At 41.6% G+C, this 26,575-nt stretch overlaps 1 protein-coding gene across 2 annotated transcripts in view; it reads right to left on the bottom strand.

Moving 5' to 3' along the window:
- Positions 1–26,575, bottom strand: part of GLS2 (glutaminase 2) — a 122,493-nt gene that overhangs the window by 12,171 nt on the left and 83,747 nt on the right. For both annotated transcript variants that reach the window (XM_068267566.1, XM_068267567.1), the window contains 8 exons: positions 25,728–25,786; positions 22,261–22,293; positions 16,104–16,162; positions 12,172–12,238; positions 9,756–9,806; positions 7,948–8,124; positions 3,394–3,525; positions 741–833 (listed from right to left, as the gene is read on the bottom strand). In XM_068267566.1, coding sequence (XP_068123667.1) covers positions 741–833; positions 3,394–3,525; positions 7,948–8,124; positions 9,756–9,806; positions 12,172–12,238; positions 16,104–16,162; positions 22,261–22,293; positions 25,728–25,786 — 671 coding nt within the window. The remainder of the gene's footprint in view (positions 1–740; positions 834–3,393; positions 3,526–7,947; positions 8,125–9,755; positions 9,807–12,171; positions 12,239–16,103; positions 16,163–22,260; positions 22,294–25,727; positions 25,787–26,575) is intronic.

The raw sequence follows: 26,575 nt of genomic DNA, 5'->3' as shown, positions 1-26,575 counted from the left end.
GCTACAATTGTCGCCGCAACCACGTGGCACGCGCGTGTTGCGGCGACAGGTCGCCCGTGAGTACCGCGAACCGCCGCTCGTCGCTGCTGTCACCAGCCGATTGGTGCGGTCAATGGCGACAGTTGCCGCCGCAACTTTGCCGCAAATGTCGCTAGTCCGCGTGTGTATGCGGACTAGCGACAGCAACCAATAGGCAGTGCACTGAGTTTCCAGCGGGGGGGAGGAACGTCGGCAACATCTTCCGTCGCACCACTAATCCCTCTTCCGCAGTGTGTATGCGGAGGGACCCGTCGATGAACTGTCGCCGATCTGTCGCGCACACGCTCCTGTGTGCTAGCGACTAGCTATATTTGTAGCTCATGAGTATGGGAGAACAGCAAAAGACCTCAAAGACTACAGTGGGCTGGAAGAAGTCCCAGGTAAGTAAAAATTTACTTTTTTTCCCCCAGTTCAGGTGTACTTTTAATAATCTGCTTCTCAAAACTGAGATTACTTTTTCCTTCACTCCTAGTACTGTAAATACTAGGAACTAAAAAAAGATGATAAACGGATTAGGAAGGGTAACTCATGAGGAGTCTTCTTCAGGGCCAAATGTTGCTGATATTTAAAGTGGAAATGAGATTTTTAATTATTTTTACAACAGTGAAAAATGTTGCACTTTTTTTTAAGAGTTGGAGTTCACTTATTTGTGGAGATGCATGCTTCATGAATTGTTAATCTACACTTAAAAATGGCCATACCTGTTTTTCACGTGTCTCTTTGCGGGGATCAAGTTTTCGAGCGGCGTGCCTCAAGTCGTCATAATTGTGAAAGCTGAAGTGAGACACCAGATCCTACAGAGAAGAAAATAATACACATTTATTTAGCCATTGTTACATGCTAAAATCATCCCTGCCATGACTAACATGCATCACGTTCAACTTAAACACAGACCAGAGTGTAGAGTCTTGCCTTAATTTAAAGGGATCCAAACAGCATTTTTTCCCCTGCAGTTTGTCCTGGTTTCTCATGGATACAGGAGCTGTAATGCCCACTCCCCCTCCCTTCTGCCCTTAATCAGAGGCAAGGTGTGAAGGTAATCATATGTGACTTCTCTAAACTGTTTAAATAACAAGGTACTATCTCCCCACCCACCCACTGTTGATGAAAGCTTTTGTTTTCATTGCTATTGTTAATTACAGCAGTCCTTAACTGCCGGCTATTTTTGCAGATGACAGGTTGCGGAAGTAGGGTAATAAAAGCCTCTAACAAATATTTAAATGTAAAAAAAGAGGTAAAAGGAAAGATTTTTTTTATTATTAATGAGCCACGTTTTTAGCAATCATTTTTTAATGTGCTATTGAGATGCCCTGAGGGCTACAAATGTGCTCTGTTCCCTTTAATCTCAGAAAGCATGTTTACTTCCTTTACAGCTAACAGCAATGTCCTCCACACCACACAGGGCCAGCTAATGGCACAGTAAAACAATGCACACACCAGCAAAGCATGAAGTTTTATAGCAGACCTCTTGAACCAACATTTTGTAGGGGGTGGGATCTGTAGCCCTCCACTGGATAGACAGGAAAGGTTCATATATATATCTTCTGGCTAATTTGCTTTAAAAACAATTAGCAACAATTATAACAGAAGTGTTCTAGTAAAATATATTGGATATATCAAAGTTTAATTAATTCTGGCAATTAATTCTTGACTGTGGCTGAAATGTTTATTTGTTAGTTAACGTTTGTCATTTTTCTATTCTATCTTTTAATATATTGTTTTTATTTTGTCTGTGTCACAGTGACTGGCAGTGTGTTTGGACTAGTGAGAGCCACACGGTTTTAGCAGTGACATATCAGCCATTGCCACCACGCCACATCACTACTGTAAGGAGGCCAGCGAGCCATTGGAGAAAGCTGGGCAGAGAGCTTACAACTGCCCAGCAACTTTTCCCGCAATAAGAGCAGGATCATCAAGGTACTAATATTAACCCTTAGACTGCCATTGAAATCTTTAGGTGCATTTTTGCATCCATATGCCATGAAAGCTTTTTAATACAAAACTACTTTGGCCTGCAGCAGATGTCTATAGGCATTTTTGTGTCCCCATATTCCTTTGCCACAGATGTCTAAAAGGCAGTACAAAGTTTGGGCTCATTGTACAATAGATTTTCATTATGCAGTAAAACCCTTGTTATCCGAAACTCAGGCATCCAGAAGTCCCCGACATGCCTGAGGGGGATAACAGGGGTGGAACATGCAGCTCACAGAGCAGAAATAACTCACTGATCCCCTAGGAGCCGTCTTCTGCACATCCTGCAGCTCCTAGCGGCTCTCCAGCATCCATGCACGGCTCCCGGCAACTGATCCGATGTGGGAGAAGTGATGCACCGGGAGCCGTACACGGAGAATGCAGGAAAGCCGACGGGAGATGCAGGATGCATAGAGGACGACACCTGGAGGACCTGTAAGTTGCTTCTGCTGCTCGGGGGGGGGGGGGGGGGTGTTAGTGTTAATGGGGGGAACGAATTTAAATTATTGTTATTGCACCTAGGAATAGGTACAAGAATTTGACAATTATAGTTTCGACCCACTTTAAAACACAGCATGATTTGAATATGTACTTTGACTGCCTGTTCGCAACATAAGAGAGTTAAACCCTTTAAAATATAGCACAATGTAATGGATGAATTTGGGGGGCCATATTATAATGTGCTGTAACGTGTAATTAATAGTAGAGGGGTGGGGGTCAGAAACAAAGGGGACTAATGACGCGCACGGGAAGGAGGGAAGGGTAGGGGTGGGGTGCCCCGTGTCATTGTTGCCCAGGGCCCCATCAAGTCGAGCACTGGCCCTGTAAGGTTGAATCTGACTGTTGGCTATGGGGAAAGAACTTGAATGCTTAGTAAGAACAGGCTGAAACATCACAGTCTTCGTTGTGCAAGCGGGATCTGCGGCAGGATAGCTTCAGATCAAACATTACATGGAATCCCCAGCATAATTCTACAAACCAGGAACACCCAGCTCTATGCTTCTTCCTCTCTTAGAACCTGCTTCATACAGACGGCAGCAGTGAGCAAACCGCAAAGATTATGAGACTGTAAATTTTTCAAACTGATACAAATAGGATTGCGTTCTGTATGCAGACTGAAACCGCACCAATCAAATGCAGCAGTTGACAATTTTGAATGGTCCAAAATCAGTTTTCACATGAGTTACAATAGAATTGGCATACAGTCAGAAAAAAATGTGTAATTAATTGATCTTGTTGGTTCATTATTGATTACCATTATGCAATGACCACTATAACATCAAGGAAGAGCTAATGCAGAGGCTGATACAGGGATCAACAGGACTCCTCTGAAGGAGAAACCTGGTCCCACTCTTTGGGTGTATTTTAATGAACAGTACTTACTTGGCAGAAGTGAATTCCTCTCACGCTGTTTCCAACCCTGTCCAGAAGTGGAGACCAGCAGAAAACCCCCATGATGTTGGGCACCACCAATAAGATGCCTCCTGACACCCCAGACTTGGCCGGCAATCCAACCTGTGCAGATGCAACCATAGCTAATATTAAATAGTTCCAGGTACAGATTTCATGTAGAAGTCGGGATCTAAGTTGCATGATACATTGTCCATCTCCTACTGGAGGTGCCGGAAGGTTATTCAGCAGTTCACATAAATAGAAGAAACATATGACAGTTTCTCAGAATCCTTGGCCTGTGTTTTGGGACAGTATCCAATAGCTCCTCTGACATGTAACATGGATAAAAAGAACTGGGGAATGGCAAACCACAAATGCTCAATTTGAAATGTTTCAAGGCCACCTGGCATAAATGGATATTTCCAATAATGTTAATCTCATTACTAAAAATGTTATCTTGCAGAGAAGGTTGTTTGTATTTTGTGTTAAATAACTTTTCAACTCTGCAATTAAAAAGTGTCAAAAAAGTAAGTGGAAAAGGGCTATAAAAACTATTTGGAGTATTTTCTTGCTCACTGGTGGTTGAAGGCCTTATATTGAAAAGGTGTGAATGTATCACCTAGGAGAAAACATAGAAGAAAACGTTAATTGCATATGAGCCAATGGCACTTATGCAATTAACTTTTCTCATGAGTTTTCCCCAGCAGATAACTTGGCAGCACTTTGCAATTAAAAAGTAACAAAAAGTAGATGAAAATTAATATCAAAATAATTTTGAGTATTCTCTTGCTTTCTGATGGCTAAAGAGAAACTGTAGCAAATATAAAATAATGGACAAAATTGCTTTATTTATTTACATTATTAATTTACAAATTATTTAGACAGTGGTTGCCTATTATAAAATCTTTTCTATCCCTGATTTACATTCTGAAATGCATCACAGGTGGCAACATTTTTAGTCCGGTCAGGTAATCTCTGCAGAATGTTTGTTACTGAGATTTCTATGCACAGAGGCAGTTGGAAATAGCCGTTATTGCCCACAGTGCAACAAGCTTCACAGACAGAAAACTGTCAGAACCTAGGTGCTGACATCACACTATGGGAGGAGTTTTACCACAATATCAGCTATACAAACCCCCCTTATAGTCTATTCAAGAAAAGGTAAAGCATTCTCGTGGGAAAGGGGGTATTGGCTACTGATTGCAATGAAGTTCTATCCTGGGTTAAAGTTCCTCTTTAAATTGCATTTTATTGATAAGGTGTTAAAATTTCACCTGTGTCGAGGATTCAGGACCTATAGGTCTCTGAGTACACGTTGTCAGTGGGTTCCTAATTTGGTAGGCCCAAAGTCTTGGCCCTGATGCCTTCCGATGAAGCAAACTACTGACACACAGTTCAAAACTCAACACCTTGGAGAAAATTCAGTGAAAAATGTTAATTGAATAGGAGCCAATAGATAATGTGGTTGATGTACCAGGAAAAGTGAAGCTATTTGTTGTTTAGGAATACCAGTTAGAGTTTGTATGCTTCTGCACTAAACAGCAGTTTAGTAAATGGCCACAAGATGGCGATAGATGCAAACATATGCACTCACTGATAATTCACCATTTTGCCACTGCAATTCACCTTCTCTTGGTTTCATAGGCACAAAGCAAATAAAATACTTTTTGTTAAATAAACAAAACACTTTTATTTATAAAGGATTATACTGATCTGATAAAATACTTTCATAAAGTAGGAGCTAAATTTAGCAGGCAGATAAAAATAAGACTCCAAGCATTTCTAAGCATCAAACATGCAGACATTAGAGAGAGGCTACCTGCAGTATTTCTTTAACATTTCACTTAAAAGGACCCTGAGCACTTGTTAAAAAAATTAAATAGTGACTTACCCAGTGTGACAATCCAGCCCCGCGATCCCGTCTACAAGACTGTTGCTGGATCGTCAGAAGGTAGTAATGTGGCAGAGCGCGCCAATCCCGTCTTATCTGCTCCCGTTAGCATTAGCAGGAAGTACGGTGAGCAGACCGACAATAAAGATTGGTCTCACAACTGCCGACAATATGTAATGTGGCAATCACTCACCAATCCCGCATTACTAGGCCACTGTTGCCATGCAGGTCTTGTGCACTAGAGACTTCTGGAGGCAGATTCACTGTGTGCGTAGTAAACGGTTAAGATTGGTTAGAGGTGCCCATAAATGTACAATCCCGATTGTATGTACAATCGGTAAACTAAAAATATCGATTTCACGCTGGAAATCAGGTACTTTCACTGCCACCACTCTCCGATTTGATAGGGCGAAGAGACCCCAACGCTATCATAATATGGTAGCCAGCCCAGTAATTGGAAAAATTGGGAGACCAAAAACCATATCCTCAATGGTGTGCCAGAACACCAATAATATAACCATATAAGTACAAGGATATATAATAAAAAAATATTTTTGAAGAGACAAAAAAGTTTCAAGATGATCTTAAATTTTTTATGTATCAAAAAGTTATTTTGTAAAAACAGAGTTCACAAATCTTCAAAGGAATTCATCTTTGTAAACAACATCCCATTATCAAGTACCAAAAACATATGTTGAAATATGCAATTGTTTAAAAGGGCGACAACGTCGACTTGTTGCAGAGTAACCTCCCCCAGGCCTTCAAAAACAATTGTAATCTGTAAAATACAGGACAAAAATTGGGCCGGGTACCATCTGGACAAAATCAAGCCAGGAAACACCACTTAGACTAACATTGGACACAGCACACAGGCAAGATGTACCAGGAGAGAGTGGTGACCACTGGGAGATTGTGCCCAGGGCCAGTGGCCACATGATAAGCTTGATATTGGGGACCCTGATGTGTCGTTACAAATACTCAGACAAATATGAAGTACTGTACCTTAAAAGGACTCCGAGCAGTGCCTGTGGGTATGCCTTTAAGCATACCCACAACTAATTAATTATATCCTCACACCTACCGGCATGATGTTTGTAATTATATCCCCCTGGGTTCCTTGTATTTCATTGCATTGTGCTGAATGGAGCTGCCGACACTGGGGAAAGTGCCGTCCTGTGTAATACAATGCTGAATAAGGAATCCAAGATGGCGGCCACGATTTCGATCACAAAAATAACAAAAACTAAAAGGCGTAGGGTGGCGGTTTATATATCATTGGAAAGAGGAGCAAGAGAGCTTCAAAATGGTATGCATCTTTCCATAGTTACTGCACTACTCGAAGTCCCTTTAAAATGTCCTCTGGCAGTGGTTCTGTGCACTGTAACATGGCTTGATTCACTAAAACAGAATGGGGTCTGCACCAGAAAACACAGCAATGTGTATTATGAGTCACGATGCTGCTGTGTTGATAGTGCACACTGCAAAGCGTTTCTGTTTAGTTGCATGAAACAAAATGGTTTCTTACAACTGAACTGAAAACATTTGGAGTTTACATTCTTATCTCAAATCTGCAGCAAACTATTCTTTTGGATGTATTATTTCGTCCAGCACTGGTATATTTTTTTATATGGATTTGTAAGGTTGCTTTATTACTGACGTTTAGGCCTCTTTCACACGAGAGGCTGAAGGAGGGGAATTGTTGCTAGCGCTCAGCACAGCAGTGAACAGGCGGCCAGCACATCACATTATAATGGCCCATACTCACGGGCAACTTTTCTAGCATGTCGCTAGCACACGGGAGCGTGTGCGCGACAGTTCGGTGACAGCTCGTCGCCAGGTCCCTCTGCATACACACGCGGAAGTGGGACTAGGGATGCGACGGAAGCTGTCGCCGACGTTCCTCCCCCCTGCCGGAAACTCAATGCTCCGGCTATTAGGTTGCTGTCGCTAGTCCGCATACACACGCGGACTAGCGACAGTTGCGGTGAGGTTGCGGTGGCAACTGTCGCCATGCGATTGACCGCCGCCAATCGCCTGGCGACAGCAGCGACGAGCGACGGTTCAGGGTGCATGCCTCTTACTCACGGGTGACGCGCGCGCCACGTGGTTGCAGCGACAATTGCAGCCCGTGAGTATGGGCCATAAGAGTGCAGATGCGCTTGTTGCCGGGAAACTGCACCACGCGTGAAACATTGACATCTGTGGGCTTACAGACCTTGCGTGCCAACTGGATGCATTAGGGCCCATTTCTGCTGGTCACATTGCCATGGTGCAATGAGATCCTCGCACCGCAAGCAGTTCCGTTCATGGTGTGATGAGGCGGCGGCTCAATATTACCACTATGGGACTTGGATGCGCGCTGTGGGAAACTGCAGCATGCTATTGATAATTTTAGCCGCATCACATTGCACCGCGAACGGAAATTCTGGTCAATGGAAACTATTCCATTGACTTACATGAGATGCAGTGTGCATTTGATGGGATGATCGCACTGCAACGCATGTAAATTCAGCCAGAAGGCACTTGGTGACTGGTGGATGGGAGGCTGAACTGCTGGATAAGTGCACAGTTCCGTTGCCTGTGTGAAAGAGGCCTTGATGACAATAAAATCACAAGATTTGTATATACTGATATCCGATTATTGATTGACTCACATGAAAGGCAAACTGTCCAGAGAAATCATACATGCCACAGGAATACATGAGGCTCAGTGTGTTCCTCACGGCTTCTGCGCTCAGCACCCGCTCTCCGGTGATGGGGCAGATGCCACCGTTTGCCAGGGTGGCAGCAATCACACTCCCTGATTCACAGGTAATCTCAATAGAGCAAAGCTAGAATAAGAGGAGACAGGAAAACATAAGGTTATACAGCGACCTTCATAAGATAATGAATTATTCAGCAGGGTTTCCATGGAAAACCTCCCTTCCTATTAATTGGAAAATGAAACCATTTCTGTAATGTGCATTAGTAATAGCAAGAAACATTTGACAAAAAGAATTGTTTCTTTTTTTAATTTTCAAAATATTTTATACTAACTGATGGCCCGGCGTTGTCCGGATATGTCTTTGGCTGGTGTTGGCTCCACCCACTTTTTCTAACCCTAACACACAATTACTCAATGACCTAGTTTGTGAGCTTTGCACTCTATGGCATCAATAATTTGCATTGAAATGAAACAAATCTGATTAGCTGTGGCTCCACCCCCTTTTCTGAATTTGAACGCCAGTCACCCAATGACCAACTGTACTAGGTTTGAGTACCATTAACAGTGCAAGAAAGGCAGCAATTAAATTTTCCCCTTGAAAATCAATAGGTGAATTTTGATTGGCTTTTGTAGGCTCCACTCACTTTTCTAAATATTAATCCCAGTCACCCAGTGACCAACTGTGCAAAGTTTGAGAACCCTACCATTTAGAATTTCCCAGTGAAATTTGTATTCGTCTCCGTCCACTTTTTGGTTATGGGGATAAAAAGTATCCTATATGTTATTCCAGGTAATGTACTATGTGTGTGCCAAGTTTCATTCAAATACGTTCAGCCATTGTTGCGTGATTGCGTAACAAACATCCAAACTTTAGCATTTATGGTGTGTGTGTGTGTGTGTGTGTGCGTGCGTGCGTGCGTGCGTGCGTGCGTGTGTGTGTGTGTGTGTGTGTGTGTGTTTGTGTGTGTGTGTGTACTATATGCAGAAAGTGGTGAAATCAGTCAGATAAGTGGCAGTAAATAGATTATTTTCAGACTGCGGCCCCCTTTACAAAGCTGCATTTTATTATCTTTTTTTACCGCAGGGTAAAGCAATGGCAATGCAAGGCAATTGGGCCTAGTACACTTATGGTGTTGCACCAGTGTGTGAAACAAAGGGAATACGATGGGGAAACCCTAGAATCCCAGTGATGCATTTCTTGTCCAGCAGGGAGTATGTCGCTGGGCGAGGGGCGGCCATATGCATATGACCTTGTTGGCGTACTCTGTCACAGAGTCATAAGATTGACATTTTTGCGTTGTGGTGCAATGCGGCGGGGCGATCAAGAGAGTCCAGGGCAGCAGTGGTGAAACCTCTGGAGGATCTTCCTCCAAGCTCTAAACTGCAGGTAAATACTGTATCTTACTCCTAATTACTAGCATATTTGCACCCGTTGGGCATGGGCATTTCATAATAGCTTTAGATCTAGTGGCAAATTAGAACATGTTATGAAACTACTAACTACGGTATATATAGAAGTGTTGCTATTCACATTTCAGTACTAAAGCAGACGTGTTCAGAGCACTGCACTCTCACAGCAATTTGGTTGTGCTTTGTTCAGTGACATGTGACCTCCAAGGACACCTTGTCACCTCACTGAAACTGCAGCTAAAAACTGGGAGTCTTTTTAACTCAACATTTCCATCTTTTATGTATGAACAGGCTCCTAGTTCAAAGACACATCTAAAGATCTAAGTACCACATGCAGAACACACTGACCTGGAAATACAGATCTAGAGCAGCCACCATGTCAGCACCAGGGGGGAAACACTGCAAGATAAAAGAAATATCCAATTTGTTTAGCTCTAATAATGCAGTAAAATGATCATCATAAATGTTAATCTGCTGCACAGTTTAAAGTACATTTCAAGCAAATTATTTTATAACAAGCATTATTTAGCTAGCAGGTCTGCAAGACTGCCTTGCAGTGTAGAGTCTTAGGTTCATATACCAGCTAAACCCCGTATACACGCTAGATCGCCATCATTTATAGAAGAACGATCACCGACCACTATGCGAATAATAAACCATGTCTGATGGCGACATGGCACACTTGAAATAAAAAAAGCACAGTAACGGTATAATATATCATTAGTTGCAGCTCAAAATGCAGGAACTGGACCTACATAAGTAGCTAGGCACCATCAACTTCTGATTTCTGTGTTTCCTACCGACTAACACCAATAATCATCTGTATGGATCCACCTGGTCAGATCAATCTACATGGGCAATAATCGTAATTTGTCAGGGTCTTTTCATGCTTCTTTCTTTCCACTGATACTCGGGCAACAAGCCATTCCTCAGTTTACTTCGGACAATGCTGGTCTAGCGTGTTTACTAGAGCTCTGGTCTCCATACTGTATGGTCTTTGGATCTTAGTGTAGGTGTGAGTCTACCCTGGGGGGTTCTTGTTCCCTCACATACCCCGAAAACATACCAATAGATTATTTGGCTCCTTCCATATTGACCCTGGACTTTGATAGGAACATTGTATTGTGAGTCCATCACAGGGCCAGTAAGTCATGTGAATTGTTTGCTGTGCACCATAAAGCATTGAGAAAAATATGTTGATACTGTAGGAAAATTTTAACGATAATCATGATAAATTGATTTATGAAGGTTGTACAGAGCCAGTGAAATCAGGAAAAGTAGGCTGCTATGGATATAAACATAGCAGTTTACTAAGAATTCATTTCAGGTTTCATGTCAGAACTTCACACCTAATATGTGGTTCGGGATTATAAGAGAGTAGAGATGGTCAATGAGGTGCTAATAGTGCCAATTAAATGCAATTGTTAGGCTGGGAACACACTAGGCGATCCGTGAAAGGTAGCCTTTTGTTGCATATATGTTTGTGCATTTGATATGCGTTTTGAGAGCATTTTAATTGTGTTTTGCACATGCGTTTTTTTAGCATTCATCTTGCATTTTACTGCATTTACGTTTTGCGCATAAAATAAAGCATATGCATTTTTGTGTGCGTTTTGTATGCATTTTTGATATGCGGTTTATGGAAATCACTAGACACTAGATCACTAGACAGAGGCAGAAATACATACGTATCAAACTTTAAAAAAACACGCATTAAAACGCATTACATCTGCGTCACCATAGACATTCATTATGTGCCTTTTAGATGCCCTGCGTTTTCAAAAATGCACATTGCAGAACGCTAACATATGCTTTTTTTCATGCGTCCCATTCACTTGCATTATGTGCGTTAACACTAGCTTTTACCGCAATGCTAGCGTTTCTGCCTAGTGTGTTCCTGCCCTCTTGCAAATAAATGCAGCTTGGAATAGGAACAATCAGCCGTTGCATCTGAATGCTCCGTTTCCAAACTGCATAAATCTGCATAAAATTAGAAGACAATTTGCATCAATGCTAAATTATTAACTTCTTTGATGATCCCTACAACAATCTCTGCTTACATGGCAGCCCATCTGTCTACTTGGAAACATTTACTTAAAGGGGATATACAATGCATAAGACGGTGAATTCGCTATATTAAAACATCCTGGATATTTTTTGCTCACAGGCAGCAAACTATCTTCAGATTTTGATACAGAAAGTGAATCCGAGGTGAAAATACTAATATTTATACTCCTAAAAATGACCTTTTTTATTTTTAGATATTCCAGGGTTTTTTTTATATTTAAACATTTGCAAAGTGGATTATTTTATTGTCTCTGCTCAATGGCAGACTATTAAGTGTCCCAAGAGTTAAAATATATGAACTATTGACCTTTTTCTATCTCTCCCCTGCCCTCAGAAGTTGTATTCTTCCAGGAAAACGTTTATGGCTGTAATTTGCTTATCAGTGAGGTTTACTATATTCCCGGCAAGACAGAAACTGTCACTTGCATGCCTGAAAATTAACTTTTTCAGGCCGCAAATTAAAACACAACAGCTTATTAACATGTTTTGTACTGTACATACACATGTTTATCTCATCATGTCACGTGTCGCCTCAAGTACACTTTAATACTGAAATTCACCAATGCATAATATGCCCTCAACTGGGAAAGCCAGTGCTGTAGCAGTTTACCAGTGTCCGGGCATACATGAGCTCTACACTACACTCGTCTGTACATTCCACACTAAGCACAGGAGTCTCTGCATACGATGGCTGTACCTTCTTCTCTTTCAGGTAATACCCAATGGCATAGTTGCGGTCTCCCGTCTCCTTCTCAGACTGAAACCTGCAGGAGATTCAGCATATGTAGGGTCAGTAAGCACAGCAGGACATCCTGAGCACACATGGATTGGATTTTATAGTGTTACACAGGCTCCTAAACAGTTTACAAGTCACACTACAAACACACAGCAGTAAGTCACTCTACAGGCACACAAGAGTGTTCTCCATCACAGTGACATAAAGCCATAGGCAAATGAATCATCAGTTACATGTGGGTGGTTTGTTACTCTGCTTCACAAGCTTGGCAAGGCAAGCTGTGAGAGCCAAGTAAGATGAGATCATAAGCAGGCCATGGAAATTCCACTTCATTTGCAGCATTGTTTAAAAAAAAAAAAAAAAAATATTTTACAACTTTAAATTCCATCATAATATAAAGTTATTTTTCAGCCTACATAAAGTATCCCCCTGACAGCCCATGACAGATAATGGCATGGGATATATATGACACGATCGTCATGTCATTCACCATACCTCCAAACTTTCTTCTGTAAGAAAGAGGGACATCTTTAAGACATGCCTGTGCCACACCTCCAGCCACACCCCCTCCACACCCCTAGATACGCATACCACAAAGAATTTATATGCAAAAGATGTAGTTTTATCATTCATACCACACTGGTCCTTTCTATTGCCACTATTTCCTTCTGATTAATGTTCATAGTAAGGCCTTGTTCACATCATTTAGCACAGATGGCTGTGCGATCGGAACGCAACGCGTCCGATCGCACGCCATCTGCACTACTATGCGCTGCGGATCCCATTCACTACAATGAATGGGATCTGCGCTGCGATTCCCGAAAATGCGTGCAGCAGGCGATAGCGCAATCGCGCTGCATATGATGGGAACTGTAGAAGGGCTGTCTATGCCCTTCTACCGTTCTTGCATGTCACACACTATACGCGCTGCCAAAATGCGCATGGCAGCGCGTATAGTCTGAACGAGGCCTTAGAAATATATCAATTTAAAGTACGGGAATAAAGTTTACAATTAAACACAATTTTAAGCAGAAAAATAGATATATTCACATAGATCTGTACACCAGCCCTGAAAGAATGGCCATGGGGAAGAAAGAGGGACAGAGGGATTTGGTTCCCAAAGAGGTACTGACCTTCAAAAAATAGACAGGAGCTCGGCATTTACAGAAATCCTACTATTTGACTGGTAATCTGATCTGGTTTTTTTGCATTCAGAAGTAAAACAAATCTGTAGAGGTTTGCATGGACACAAATAGAAGGTAAGGCCTTGCCCCCTCAGCAGCACAGGCTGCTCAATTTAATATGGCTGCTGCGGCCCAGTGAATCCTGAAATGTGGCTGGAGTTCCTGGTCATGCCCTCTACTGCCACATCATACCCTCCTGCACCAGCCACACCTCTCCTGGCCCCTAGTGATGTCATCACCTGGCTTCTGCACCTACGCTGGGCCTTGGTAGATGTCAGGTGGGAAAGAGGCAGTGATTTAGGAGTCAAGTGGTTTTACATCCAACTATGGGGACAGTCTGCAGCTAAGTCGAGTGCAGGCTTGTGACAGCAACCAGACAGGAAGAGTGTGTAAGACTATACTGCACACAATTACTGGCAGAAGCCGGTCTTAATACATTGTACTTTCAATGGAGATTTTTTTTCTTTCTTCTACTATGTTTTCTCGTTTTCATAATAAAATATGTAACCAAAATTACTGGCAGATAGGAAATCACTACAAGGTCACCTTTAAACACAGGCAGATAGTTCTGCTCGAATGGGGTTTCACAAAATTATAAGCTGCAATTTAATCATGCTAAGTCTAGGTCTGTCTGTCGGCTCTGGAAGAGATTTGAAATACAAAGATGACATAATTGCCTGGATAACACATCATTATGCACCGCAATCAGAAGTATCACATATAACTGCTGGAAATTTCCAACCAGGTTTCCTTGTACATTGAGTATTCCACTGCCTCCCCTGTCCAAACATTCTTACAGCAGGCAGAATTTCCCATAGTGACAACTTCAGAAGATCTGATTACACTAACTAACTAGCTGTTCTTGCCAATACAGGTCACACAGCAGATCAGATTGTATAGAGAAGTCCTGTACTGTGCTGCCACCACACAGCCAACCCCAAGTCAGATCAATGCAAAGTACAAAATCTCCGTGAATCTCTAAAGTACAGTAATCTCTGTGAATCTCCAAAGAACACCAGATCTCAGTGAATCTATGCAATAACAGTAAAGTACTACATGTTCATGTGAAAGAAGACATCATTCTCCACCACGGTCCAGCATCCTGCATACACTTGCATAGCCTGTTTTAAAACAGTTTGTATAAAACAAACAAAAATGGCAGATCTTGTTATAAGTTCAATTATCCTTTAATACTGCTGAATGCTGTTGCTAGAAGGACAACGTTCCTGTTTTCCAGAATTCAGAGATAATTAGGAATCCAGAAAGGAAAGCAGGACCCTTCATAGCAGGTGAGCAGATGTGTGATCTCAAGTAATATGAACTCACCACTAAAGCGTGTCTCCAATGTCCCTAAGAAAAAAACAATCCTTAGCAAATCATCTCTATACATTTCATTCCAAGTGTTGTTAACAAGTTGCATTACGAGGATAGACCTGTGATTACGCTAGGGTTTCCAAAATCTCTGCTTTGCACCTCTCCATGTGCCTCACAGTCAGGCATTGGGAAAGAGGCCTTCATTGGCTCAGCTGGTGTTGAGATGAGAGTGATTGTTCTCAGCTCTGCATATGGACCTCTATGGATGCAACAATCCTCCACCCTGTTCAATGATTGTGATATTGCAATAAAATTCATTCCACTGCTCCCTTTCCACTGCTTACACCCCACTCAACACATGAAAAGCATGTCTGAGCCCTCATCCAATTGCTATGTATGCAGTGCTGGAAGGGGAGAGGGGCAGTAGCTACACAACTGTGTACAATGCAATACACTTTACCTCCTGCTTTGCACACACAAAGCAAACAAAGAGAGGAGAATTCTGGGTATCTAACACCAAACCTTGTATGTTTGCCATGGTTTACAAATTATGTACATTTTGTGCTAAACTGGGCTTACTCTTCTGTAGTAGTGTTGTTCGCATCCAGGTTTTTGATACGGAAACCCGAACACCGTAGACAGCCATTCAGCACCATTAGCAGGGGTTGGAGTCATGGAGTTGCGTTCTACATTGTGCTTCATGTGACTCCGATGCTTACTCTTTCTGGCTTGGAAGGAGGAAACAGAGTCACATGCAGTGCCACATGGAGCACAAGTTTGTAACTGTATCCCCTGCTAATGGTGCTGAATGGCAGTGCACAGAATTATCCAGGTTTCCGAATATGGAAATTCAGATGCAAACAACAACAACACTACTCCTGTGGTACCATGTTTTGCATATCTTATAAGAAAAAAGGTCTGGTAACCAAAAAAAAAAAAAAAAAAACTATGTAGTTGGCCAGTTCATTGACATCTGGAAGGTTGACATCAGCTATGACTAACATTAGCTTTGTATGTTGGAAACATGTAAACTACATAAAGAGGTTATTTTTAGTAATGGTAGTAGGCTATAAATGAGCTACTGGTCTCTAATGCTGCGCTGCAAGCACAGTCAGGATCAGTGCGCTGAAAAAGGGCAACGTGGTAATTTGGCCGTTATACCCACAATTAACATTGCAGTCTATACGTCGCCCACATTACCGGGTGCCAGTGCCCAAATTGTCTGCTTGGACATCTAACACCCCTGCCGCACAGAGTATATAAAGTAATGGTGAAGGCAGGTGACATGTAACACTATTATCAGGCAAGTGTTTACAATTTGTGGCAGGATAATTACAGTGGCACATGCAAGCTCTTCACACTCGAGCTTGGCACCGATACACCCTTGCTCCTTACGTTGCATTGTTGAAGCCAACAAATTCATTTCCCGACATCTTTTTCAGAAAATCCAAAACCTGGAAACAGCAGAAAGAAACAGGTAAATTAATTCTGGATGGGAAAATTAGAATGGCAATAATAAACCATGTGTTGCATTTCAGTTTATCATATTTATTCATTTACTTGTTGCTTTAGACCGCACCTTGATTACTGTAACATTCTGCGCTGCAATCTTGCAGACTGGCGTCACTTCAGTCCATACTGTACTCAGGTGCACAACTAATCAACCTATCCTTCACATTTCCTCTAGTGCCACTCCACAGATCAACTTTAAACTTCTAACTCTAGTCTACAAAGCTCTTCACAACCTCTCTCCTCTATACACCTCTTCACTTGTTTCCAAGTACCACCCAAGCCACAACATTTTGCAAACCACCTTCTTCTGTACTCCACTAGAATCACCACCGCACATTCACAAAGGCCTGGTGCACACCAGAGGAGTTTTTCTGAGCGTTTTGAGTTTTAAAATCTGCTGCTAATGTTATCCTATGTGTCTGTGCACACTGGAGCAATGAGGTTTTGTAAAAAAAAACCATAGCATTACATTGGGAAGAGCTTTTAGAGGTTTCAAAAGCTCTTCCCAATGTAATGCTATGGGTTTTTTTTTACAAAACCTCATTGCTCCAGTGTGCACAGACACATAGGATAACATTAGCAGCAGATTTAAAAACTCAAAACGCTCAGAAAAACTCCTCTGGTGTGCACCAGGCCACAGACAAGATTTTTCACAACTTTTTCCCTCCTCTGGAATTCTCCACCACAAAACATTTGCCACTCTCTAACTCTTGGAAGTATTTACAGTACTGTATTAGAATCCTCCACTTGCATATGAAATCATGTACATTTTAAGCATGGTAGATGTCAATACAGTTTCTAACTATATAAACTAAGAGAGAAAGCCCAGAAACCGCATTCTATACACAGCATGAAGAAGAGACTTTTTTTATTGAAAGTACAATCACATAAATTTGTGCTGTTGTCTCATAGGTGGGCCAACCTGCAGTGCAGAGTAGTAAATGAACTAGAGGGGAGGAGCAACTCACCTCTCCAGGCACCACCTACTCTACCTTCTCCCCAGTGTCCCTATCTCCATGACTACAGCATTGTCTCTCGTCATGTGACCCGCACTGTCCTTTCTCTTACTTGATTAATGGTAATGTAATTTGTTCTGAACTTTATCCCTGACATAGCTTTTTAAAATGAGCCTGGTAATATAACACTACTTTGGGAAGCATCTATTTCTATTTAAAGGGAACCCGAGGTGAGAGACATATGGAGGCTGAAGCCAACCAAATCAGTAGACATGCATGATGAAGCACGGTAAGAACTAGTAGCAAGAGGGCCTTTACTTGATCTCCTTCAAGGATATTGGGATTGATTCACCAAGCTTTTCTCTTGAATTTTCTCACTTTACTTACTTTTTTACCTCAACTATAAGAGCGAACTCATAAGATAAGCAAATAAGGTGGATGATGCACAAAGCTTTGGTAAAGTTGCAATGTGCAGGCAGTGCACAGCAATTTTACCGATACTAATGCCAGGGGCGTAGCAACCTCTGTTGCCTGGGAAATGTGTATGCTGCTATGGTAAAGCACGTTACACTACTGTACTCATGCAAGTAGCGCATTACCCAGATAATGAGAGTTACGCTAATTGCGCAAAGCGTGCTACTCCCCTGGCGTAAAATTGCTGTGTGCTGTATACAGAAAGTTAGTGCATCAGGCCCAAGGAGAGGGGATTCATGAGATGGACAAGGTCCCTCAATCAATTCACTTTTTCTCCTAGGTTATATTTTCACACCTTATTAAAGCGGACCCAAACCAAACATTTTTTTAATTCAAAATATTTAGTTGCACCACTCTGACACATACAAAGATAAATAAACACTCCTTCAAGCCTATGAGCATTTCAGTGCATGCCTTTCACCCTTCTCTTTTCATTACTAGGGTTATACTGGGGGCAGCCATTAGCAATTCCTCCTTTGCCGGACACCTGCTACTCCACCAGTCTGACGGATTCTGTCCCGGCAATATAAAAGGAAGGGAGGGGTTCCTCCAATAAATGTAAAATATTAATATTTGTCATTATGTAGCTGAAAAAAAGGCTTCTATTTATTATTATAATTTAGAAAATAGATTTTATTTCTGAAATCTTGTATTTTTAATTTGGGTCCACTTTAATAAAATGCCTTTTAAGCAACCGGCAAGCAAGAAAATATTTAGAATACTTTTAGAAAGTACTTTATCACCTACATTTTGCTACTTTTTAAATTGTAGAGTGCTGAAAAGTTATTTTAAACAGAAGATGAAAAATTATCTCCTAGGAGAGAATTTAAGAGAAAAGGTAAATTGCATGATGGCCAAGTGCAAAGTTCCAAGATTGACAGTTGAGGAGAGATGAATCATATGTTAAGTAAGATAAGGTTTTGTAAATCAGCTCCTATGTCTGCAGGAAGTGTGTATATTCCACATATGTTGCACATGGGTTTCCTCTGGGTTTTCGGATTTCCTCTTACATACCACTAGTCTTACTTTCAAAACATGCCCTGGAGTCCGGTTAGGACAGACTCCGAATCAGTAGATTTCGTAACCTAAATTTGTGCTTTCTTGTGTCTTGCTAATGCTGTGTTGATGCATTCTGCCAAACTGAAGGCTCTGGTGCTGTGAGGATAGGTTTACATTCCTTGTTATTAAACAGACATGACCTCTCATCATTGCCTTCTATGGCAATGTAAGATTTCATGCTGCAGACAAAAGTTCTGTATGATGCACTCAGCCCTGAACCAAACAACCCATCATAAAAATACTATCGGAAACAACAGCTAAGGATTCAGGAAAAAAAATCAGGACACCCAACATGCTCACAGAATAATTAACATTTGTGTAGAAATAAAATATATCTGTTGCATTGCTCCTCATACCTGACTGACTGCAGTGTAGCATAAATCATTATTTCTATACAGCACATGCCTACAGAAAAGTGCTGATGCTGGAAGAAGATAACCTTTGCATCCTGTTAGGTGTGCATACTCAATGCTCATTAGTTCCAGCAGCTTGTAAGCTAGCCCATGCATCATTTGCTTGGTATAGGATGCCAGGGATTCCTCCTCTCGTGTTACTGTATACAGTCAGCCCTAGTTTCACAGACATGCTTGGCTTGGTTATTTAAACTGAGGAAATGTGTTTTAAAAGTACTGGTTTTCTTTAAGTTATTGCAGGAAACTCCTACTCTGTAGCATTCTTTGGTATTCTGATTAGGGCAGAACATTTTAAATGACAGTGGAAAAAGTAATAGCAACATTGGCAGAATAGAGGTATATTTTATCATGCAAAATTATTTTGTGCAGCGGTGTGTGTGAATGTGCTGCTTCAGTAGCTCTGCTGAGTCTTAATGGCTGAAGAGCAAAATGAGCCTTTTATGGCTGTTATACAAATAGATGTGCACTTATACTACACATATAGACTATAGGAGAGCATTATGACTAGAGGAGAGCATGACATGCCTGGACTCCCTTACCCAAACCTGTATAAAGATAAGATGACTACTAGATGCACAGCTCTGGGAAATATACAGTACTTAACCACTTCATCACTGAGAGGTTTTCCCCTTATGTAACAGAGCAATTTTCACCTTTCAGCGCTCCTTCCATTCATTTGCCACAAACCTTATCACTACTTATCACAACTAAATGATCTAGATCTTGTTTTTTGCCACCAATTTGGCTTTTTTGGGGGTGGCACGTTTTGCTATGAATTATTTTATTCTAAATTAATTTTACTGGGAATAATAAGAAAAAAATGGAAAAAAAATCATTATTTCTAAGTTTTCAGGCCATTATAGTTTTAAAATAAAGCATGCTACAGCGGATAAAACCCACACATTTTATTTACCCATTTGTCCCGGTTAATATAACATTCAAAATATGTCCCTAATACAATATATGGTGACAATATTTATTTGGAAGTGAAGATGTATTTTTTACAGTTTTGCATCCGTCATTAATTACAAGCCCTTATTTGCAAAATAATAGTAATATACCCCTAAGGTAACTTATGTATTTTTTAAAGGTTTTCTTTTTATCTATCTATCTATCTATCTATCTATCTATCTATCTATCTATCTATCTATCTATCTATCTATCTATCCATTTATTTATTATATACACACACTTTTTGGGGGAAACTGGCAGTGTTAAAGGGTTAATTCTAATGGGGAATTACTGTATTTTTATTTAATATAAATGTATGTAGGGTGTCATTTTACTACTTGGCCACTAGATGCCCCCCCCCCCCCCCCCCCAGTTCATTCCTGTGTACTGTGGGTGCTTTCGCTTTCAATTTAATCAATAGCAAGTGGCACCTCATTGATGCCAGTGATCATTGATCACAGGCACCAGGCACATTGATCGGTGAATGGGAAATGTGTTCTCATTCACTGATTATCAATCTACAACTCTGGGGAGGGGGTTGTGTGTGCATTCGGGGGGTCGCTGCGCATTAGCAGCTTAAGCTTAAGATGAATATCTATGCCCCTGGAATGGCAGCAGTCTTCCCGCAGGGGGGTAGTTGCCGCAAATGTGGCTAGTGGTTGAAGGACAACTATCAATTAACATGTTTTCTAAACTGGGATGGACATACTGTAGCTTGTCTAGGTGTTCCTAGGTACTGCTGTATATTTCCCCCTGGTTATCTCTTCATTTCATGTTATCAAATTTCCTTCCCAAGGGTGTCAGACCACTGTGTCTGACCAGTGAATCATGAGGGAAAGGGGGAATCCCTCTCCATACATCTGTTAACCCTTTGTGTACATATATTTTGCAGTAGCTTAAACTGCAGCTGCTTGTCTCTCTAAATGAGCTGTCCATACAGGGATGGCTGTCTGAGGAGAGTAACAGAGAGTAAGAGTTACAGATAAATTTCCAACTGCTAGCTCTGCTTGTTGTGCGTGTGTGCGTGTGTGTGCGTGTGTGTGCGTGTGTGTGTCAAGGCAGGATTTTTCATACTGAAGGGTTTTTTTTTTTTTATTTGCCGTCTGTAGTTTACTGAGATATATGCAGAGACCAGCACTGGATGTATTGTCACATTTCTCACAAAGCACTGACTCCCCTTTGCTAATGAATCCTTCCAATGCAGCTACAACCTACATGCAAGGAATTATAGCTTTTGCCTCTGATATATAACATGAAGGGTAGAAATATGCTTACACATCTACTTAGACATTATTTGTATGTTGTCATTTTAGAGCACGTGGTTATTGATAGCTGTCTTTTAATTAAAAACAGATTATATGGGTAGAAAAAAAACAACGTTTTGTAAAAAAATAATACCTTTGAATGGCTAACTAATAGAGTTAAATGATGCAAGCTTTCTGGGATCTAGTCCCCTTCTTCAGGCATATTTCCAGATGTAAGCTGAAGTAAAACACTGATGCAGATACATGGTAAACACGAAGATGACAGTTGTGCTGGTTAATTAAAAACAGAGAAAGCATAGAAAGCACACAGAGGCCTGAGTTTTCTCCTAGAAGACAATTGTTCAACCTATTTTTAAAATAACTTTTCAGCACTCTGCAATAGAAAACAGTTCAGAAAAGTATGTGAAAAGGTGAAAAAAGTACTATCAAAATTATTTTGAGGATTTTCTCACTTGCTGCTGGTTGAAAAGGCATTTCATTACCCTCCTTGGCGGTATGGACGAGCTCAGCTCGCCCATAACCGCTGCAGGGCACCGCTCAGGCCCTGGTGGGCCGATTTTTTTTAAAAAACACGCAGCAAGCACTTTGCTAGCTGCGTGTTGGGGACGATCACCGCCGCTCACCGCCGATGCTCCCTGTGACGTTACGACGTCGATGACGTTATTCCATTCGTTGCCATGGCGATGAGGGAAGCCCTAAAGGAAATCCCGTTCAGAACGGGATTTCCGGATGGGCTTGATCACCGGCGGTGATCGGAGGGGTGGGAGGGATGCCGCAGGGAGGGGGGAATCATGTAGCTAGCGCCAGGGTGGTTTAGAAGGTGTGAATATTTCACCTAGTAGAAAACCGAGGAGAAAAAGTAATTAGCATATAGGCCCCCAGTCTACTGGTATAGAACACACTACAGATGTTACATACTTACATAGTCAAACTGTTCAGCCTTGTTTGCACCTTGCTGAAATTATAAAACAAAATTGTCATGAAATTGTGTATCAAGGTATGCACAATATTCTACTAACACTAAACTACTGCACTACAAGGTAAACAAGTACTACTCTGAACAAAAAGGGGATCAGTGGGCTTTATAAACAAGCTAATTGGTAACCAGTTCATGCATTTTTTCAGTAATGTTCCTGCTATCATCTCTCTTAAGTTTGTCTTTTTGGAAGAGGGGAGGAGCGTGTACCATCAGGCCAAAGGCTCCTTTCAAAGCACTAAAACCTAAACAAACCCACGATGAACAGGGCAAATTCTATAGCAATCAGGCTGATATATGAATATTAACAGTGTATAGAAGTAAAATCCCCAAATATGAAGAGAAGTTAACCCAGGCATTGTGAGAGTGCTTGGGACCTGCCTGTTTTGCACACCCCTGTTTGTAAGTTTTGAGCACCCCACAGGCAAGTTAGCTCTCTAGTCACATAGTAGTGGTAAGACAGAGACATGGAGACTGACTGCTGCGCCGCCCCGCTACCACATAATTGTATTATCATGTGTCCTCACTGGACTTAATTGTTGCGTGCATCAGTCAAGTTGGACCATGTGATACAGAAAGAAGGAAGCCAATACATGACACACTACATTATCCCCGCATCACAGTAGAAAATGTGCCTACATAAGGCAGTGGATTTTTGCAGTTCATAGGAAGTAGGTTGTAAGCACTGCAACAGGAAATAACAGGTGGGAGAGATCTCAAGTTTTGCAATTTGAAAATGTTAGTTCCAAAAGTACAGTAATACTGTACACTACCAAAAAGAAAAAAAAGTTGCTTCCAGTATTTGCCTTGTTCAATTTTGGGTTTAGATGTACTAGAAGGAAACTATACAAAAAAGCATAACCAATGGAAAGCATTGACTATGAAATGCCTGCACATACCCATTGTTATCTTCTTAAGCACAACGGAAGTGCCAGGATCCTGGGCACTTACTAAGCAGATCATGACTGTCATCTTAGAAGTCAGAGCTCTGCCTTGTGCCTTCTCCTCCATCCGTGTGAGCCTGCCTACGGCTTGCAGAAACTGAAAGAATTGTTTCAAGGGTTATAAACAAACACCATGTATCCTCAGCAACCAGTTTTGCCAGTGATAATTAAAGAGAGGTGCTGATTGGTGGATGCTAGGATGGCAAAGGTTATCCTGAATAAAGATGACAGCTGTTCATTCACTAAGCAGCCTCTGTTTTTACATGCACTATTGAGGGTCCACTGATGGTTGCAACACCAAAATGTGTGTTATTCAAAGAAAAAAACAGCTTCAGACATAGCCCTGCTCTTTCACCAGACATTTGTATTAAGCACAATTAAAAAAAAAATAATGCTATAAAAAAAGAAGGGAAAAAAAACACCCGTGGAAGAAAAAAAAGGAAGAAATCCTTGTCACCAAATTATGTTGGTCTCAAAAACCAAAAAATGAATGATTGACTGCATACCTGATATAGGTTGGTCAGGGTAGGTCATATCCTGATTAGACTACGGTAAAGCTTTAAAAGATTTTCTCTGCTGACTGTTTGTTTCATGGGACATCGTGTAACCATCTTTTGATAAAAACTTGTTGAACGATGGTTAATTGATGGTTAACAGCAGCCGACGAAACACGACGATTATTAATTTTGAAAACTGCAGGAGGAAGTGGCAGCGCTTTCAGACAGAGTACAAAATTAACGTAAGTATACTTATTTGGCTAGCTGCATTCATGTGCTTCAACCTGCATTCAAATTTTTCACTTAAGAAGAAAAAGAGGCCTTGCACATCCCTATTAAAACTTCACTTTTAATTCAAATCCAGTAAAACAGGCATACATTACATCTCCAAATCATGGAAAGAGAGGTACAGGCAGTTTAGAGAGGTCGACAGCCGTTTCGCGCCGATTAGGTGCAGTGGCGCATCATCAGGTTGTCCTGATGATGCGCCACTGCACCTAATCGGCGCGAAACGGCCCAATTTTCAGCAAAGAATCGCCCAAGTGATCAGCTAAAGGCAATTAAAAATAAAATGTCATAATACATCAACTATTTCACCATCAATTAACCAGTCGGTACTTCCTCTCCATCACAACGGATTATAAAAACGTTTTCCTATTGACTACATTGTCATAGAACGATCATCGTTGGAATCATTCACAGTCAAGTTGAGATATCTACAAGCTTTATTTTCTGCCAATCCAATCACACTTATCTGATCATTTGGGGATTGTTCACTGAAAATAATACCATTAGTGGTCAACTTATATTATGTTAAATGAATGAGTGCTTTTATTTTTATAAACAAGGCCATTCTTCCCGACTACATTGTTATTACTACCTTTTTCTATATTAATTTGTTTCAGTGTAATCTGATTTTTATACGTTCTACTTGTCATAGAAGATTTTCATGATAGTTCCCTGCGGGAGATCTTTTTCAGACTGTAAATGATCTTTAAAATACCTTAACCTCTTAAGTACCAGCGGTCTCTGCCCCCTTAAGGATCAGAGACCGCTGGTACCAGAAATGGCGAAATAGCGACGAATTGCCGCACTTACCCGCTGCAATCGCCACCACCTCCTCATATCATGAACCTGGGCCACCCACTCTGCCGTCTCTATGACGGCAGAGTTCCTGTGAGCCGGTCAGGAGTCGCTTTCATTGGCTCCGGACTCTGCCTATCAAAGTAAGCCAATGGGAGCGGCTTACTTTGATAGACATGGTCAGGAGCCAATGAAATCGGCTCCTGACCCGCTCACGGGGCTCTGCCGTTAGAGACGGCAGAACGAGTGAGCTGCGGTGGGGCAACAGTGGCGAGATCGCCGGAAGCGACAAAAGTGGCGAGAACGCGCAGCGTTGGTTGATTGTAATCTACGCCCTGGCAGCCAGGTAGCTATCAAACACAGAAAATGGCATACATTCGTTGTGGGCACCCATCATTTTGGCGCTGGGTGAGCCGAATGGCTCACTCAGCTGCCGCACAAATTCCGGGCGTTGCCAATCACTATTCCCCCTTCGGGTTGTAGCAACCTGGAGGAAGAAGTAATTTGGTGTCCGGTAATCGCCAAAACCCCAAATTACCTTTACGTGGGGCACGGACTAAAGCAGTGCTGCTATAACCGTGCCAAAATCAGCGGCATTCTGTGCAGGCTGAGAAGCCGTGCGTCATGAAAAATGCCCCCAAACAATCACCTGGACCTGGTAATAGACCTCTAATATCCACAGCCAGCCTCACATTTCATGGATCTTGACATGTTACACTTCTTTTTTAAATACTGTAACCTGTGCTAAATTATAAACAAGCTGTAAACTAGCCACAAATGGCCAAAATATCAGACTACATATGATAATCAGACTCCATAAGTTACATCTAAAGAACATCATTAGCCAGGTTTAATAAACTATATGATGAGAAGTTGGATCCATACTCACTTTGATCAACGATGAAATGACAATTGCTCCAGCATTTACCATCGGATTGTGGGGTTTATCTAAGAAAATACATATATGAAACATGATGGTTATATTATACCAACTATCAAAATACTTACTATGTACAACAAAAAAATATTGATCAGTTGACCTACACCGATTCACCATGAAATATGATCCAACAAGCATCTTGAAAGTATATGCTCAGTTTAAGACCACCTACACTTCTATGAAAGGACTGCCCAGAGTGAAACAGGGAACACAATATCAATCAGCCAAAAGAAAAAAAAATCCTTTTCAACTAATTGCTGTTCTTAAAATGAGCCAAGTTGATAGTAAGCTGCATCTGAGAAACTTTGCTGTCCTACTACTTCTGCCCTCCTCTATCCTCTTCCATAAAAACTACTGTCAGCCTCCAGGAGCCTCAGGCTGTTTAGTACTGCTGCCCAGCCCTCTGGGCATTTCCATATTGCCACGGCAGTATTAAAGCAAGGCCATGTAGCCAAGAAGTAGATTTATTATAGGTAATTATGTGTTTTTGTACCCTTCTAGACACTATGGTCATTAAAGTTTAGTTACATGACGGCCAATGGCAGAGATGACAGATCCACTTTAAGGGCCCATTTCTACTTGTGAAGTGATGCGAGTGCGGCTACCTAGCCACATTGCATGACTTCCGCTTGCGGTCCTGTCACTTCCACGTCATCTTCCGATGCGGAAGTGACTGGAGGAGACGGGACGCGGATGTGGGCGTATGCGACTCTGCGAGAATCTGCAGCATGCTGCAGATTCTCTGATAATTGCTCCGCATCACCAGCACACAATGGAAACTGTTCTATTGCCGTGCA

Source organism: Hyperolius riggenbachi, chromosome 2, assembly GCF_040937935.1.
Source record: "Hyperolius riggenbachi isolate aHypRig1 chromosome 2, aHypRig1.pri, whole genome shotgun sequence".
Classification (NCBI taxonomy): Eukaryota; Metazoa; Chordata; class Amphibia; order Anura; family Hyperoliidae; genus Hyperolius; species Hyperolius riggenbachi.
Note: the sequence above shows the minus strand (reverse complement) of the source record. Positions and strands in the feature narration are given on the sequence as shown.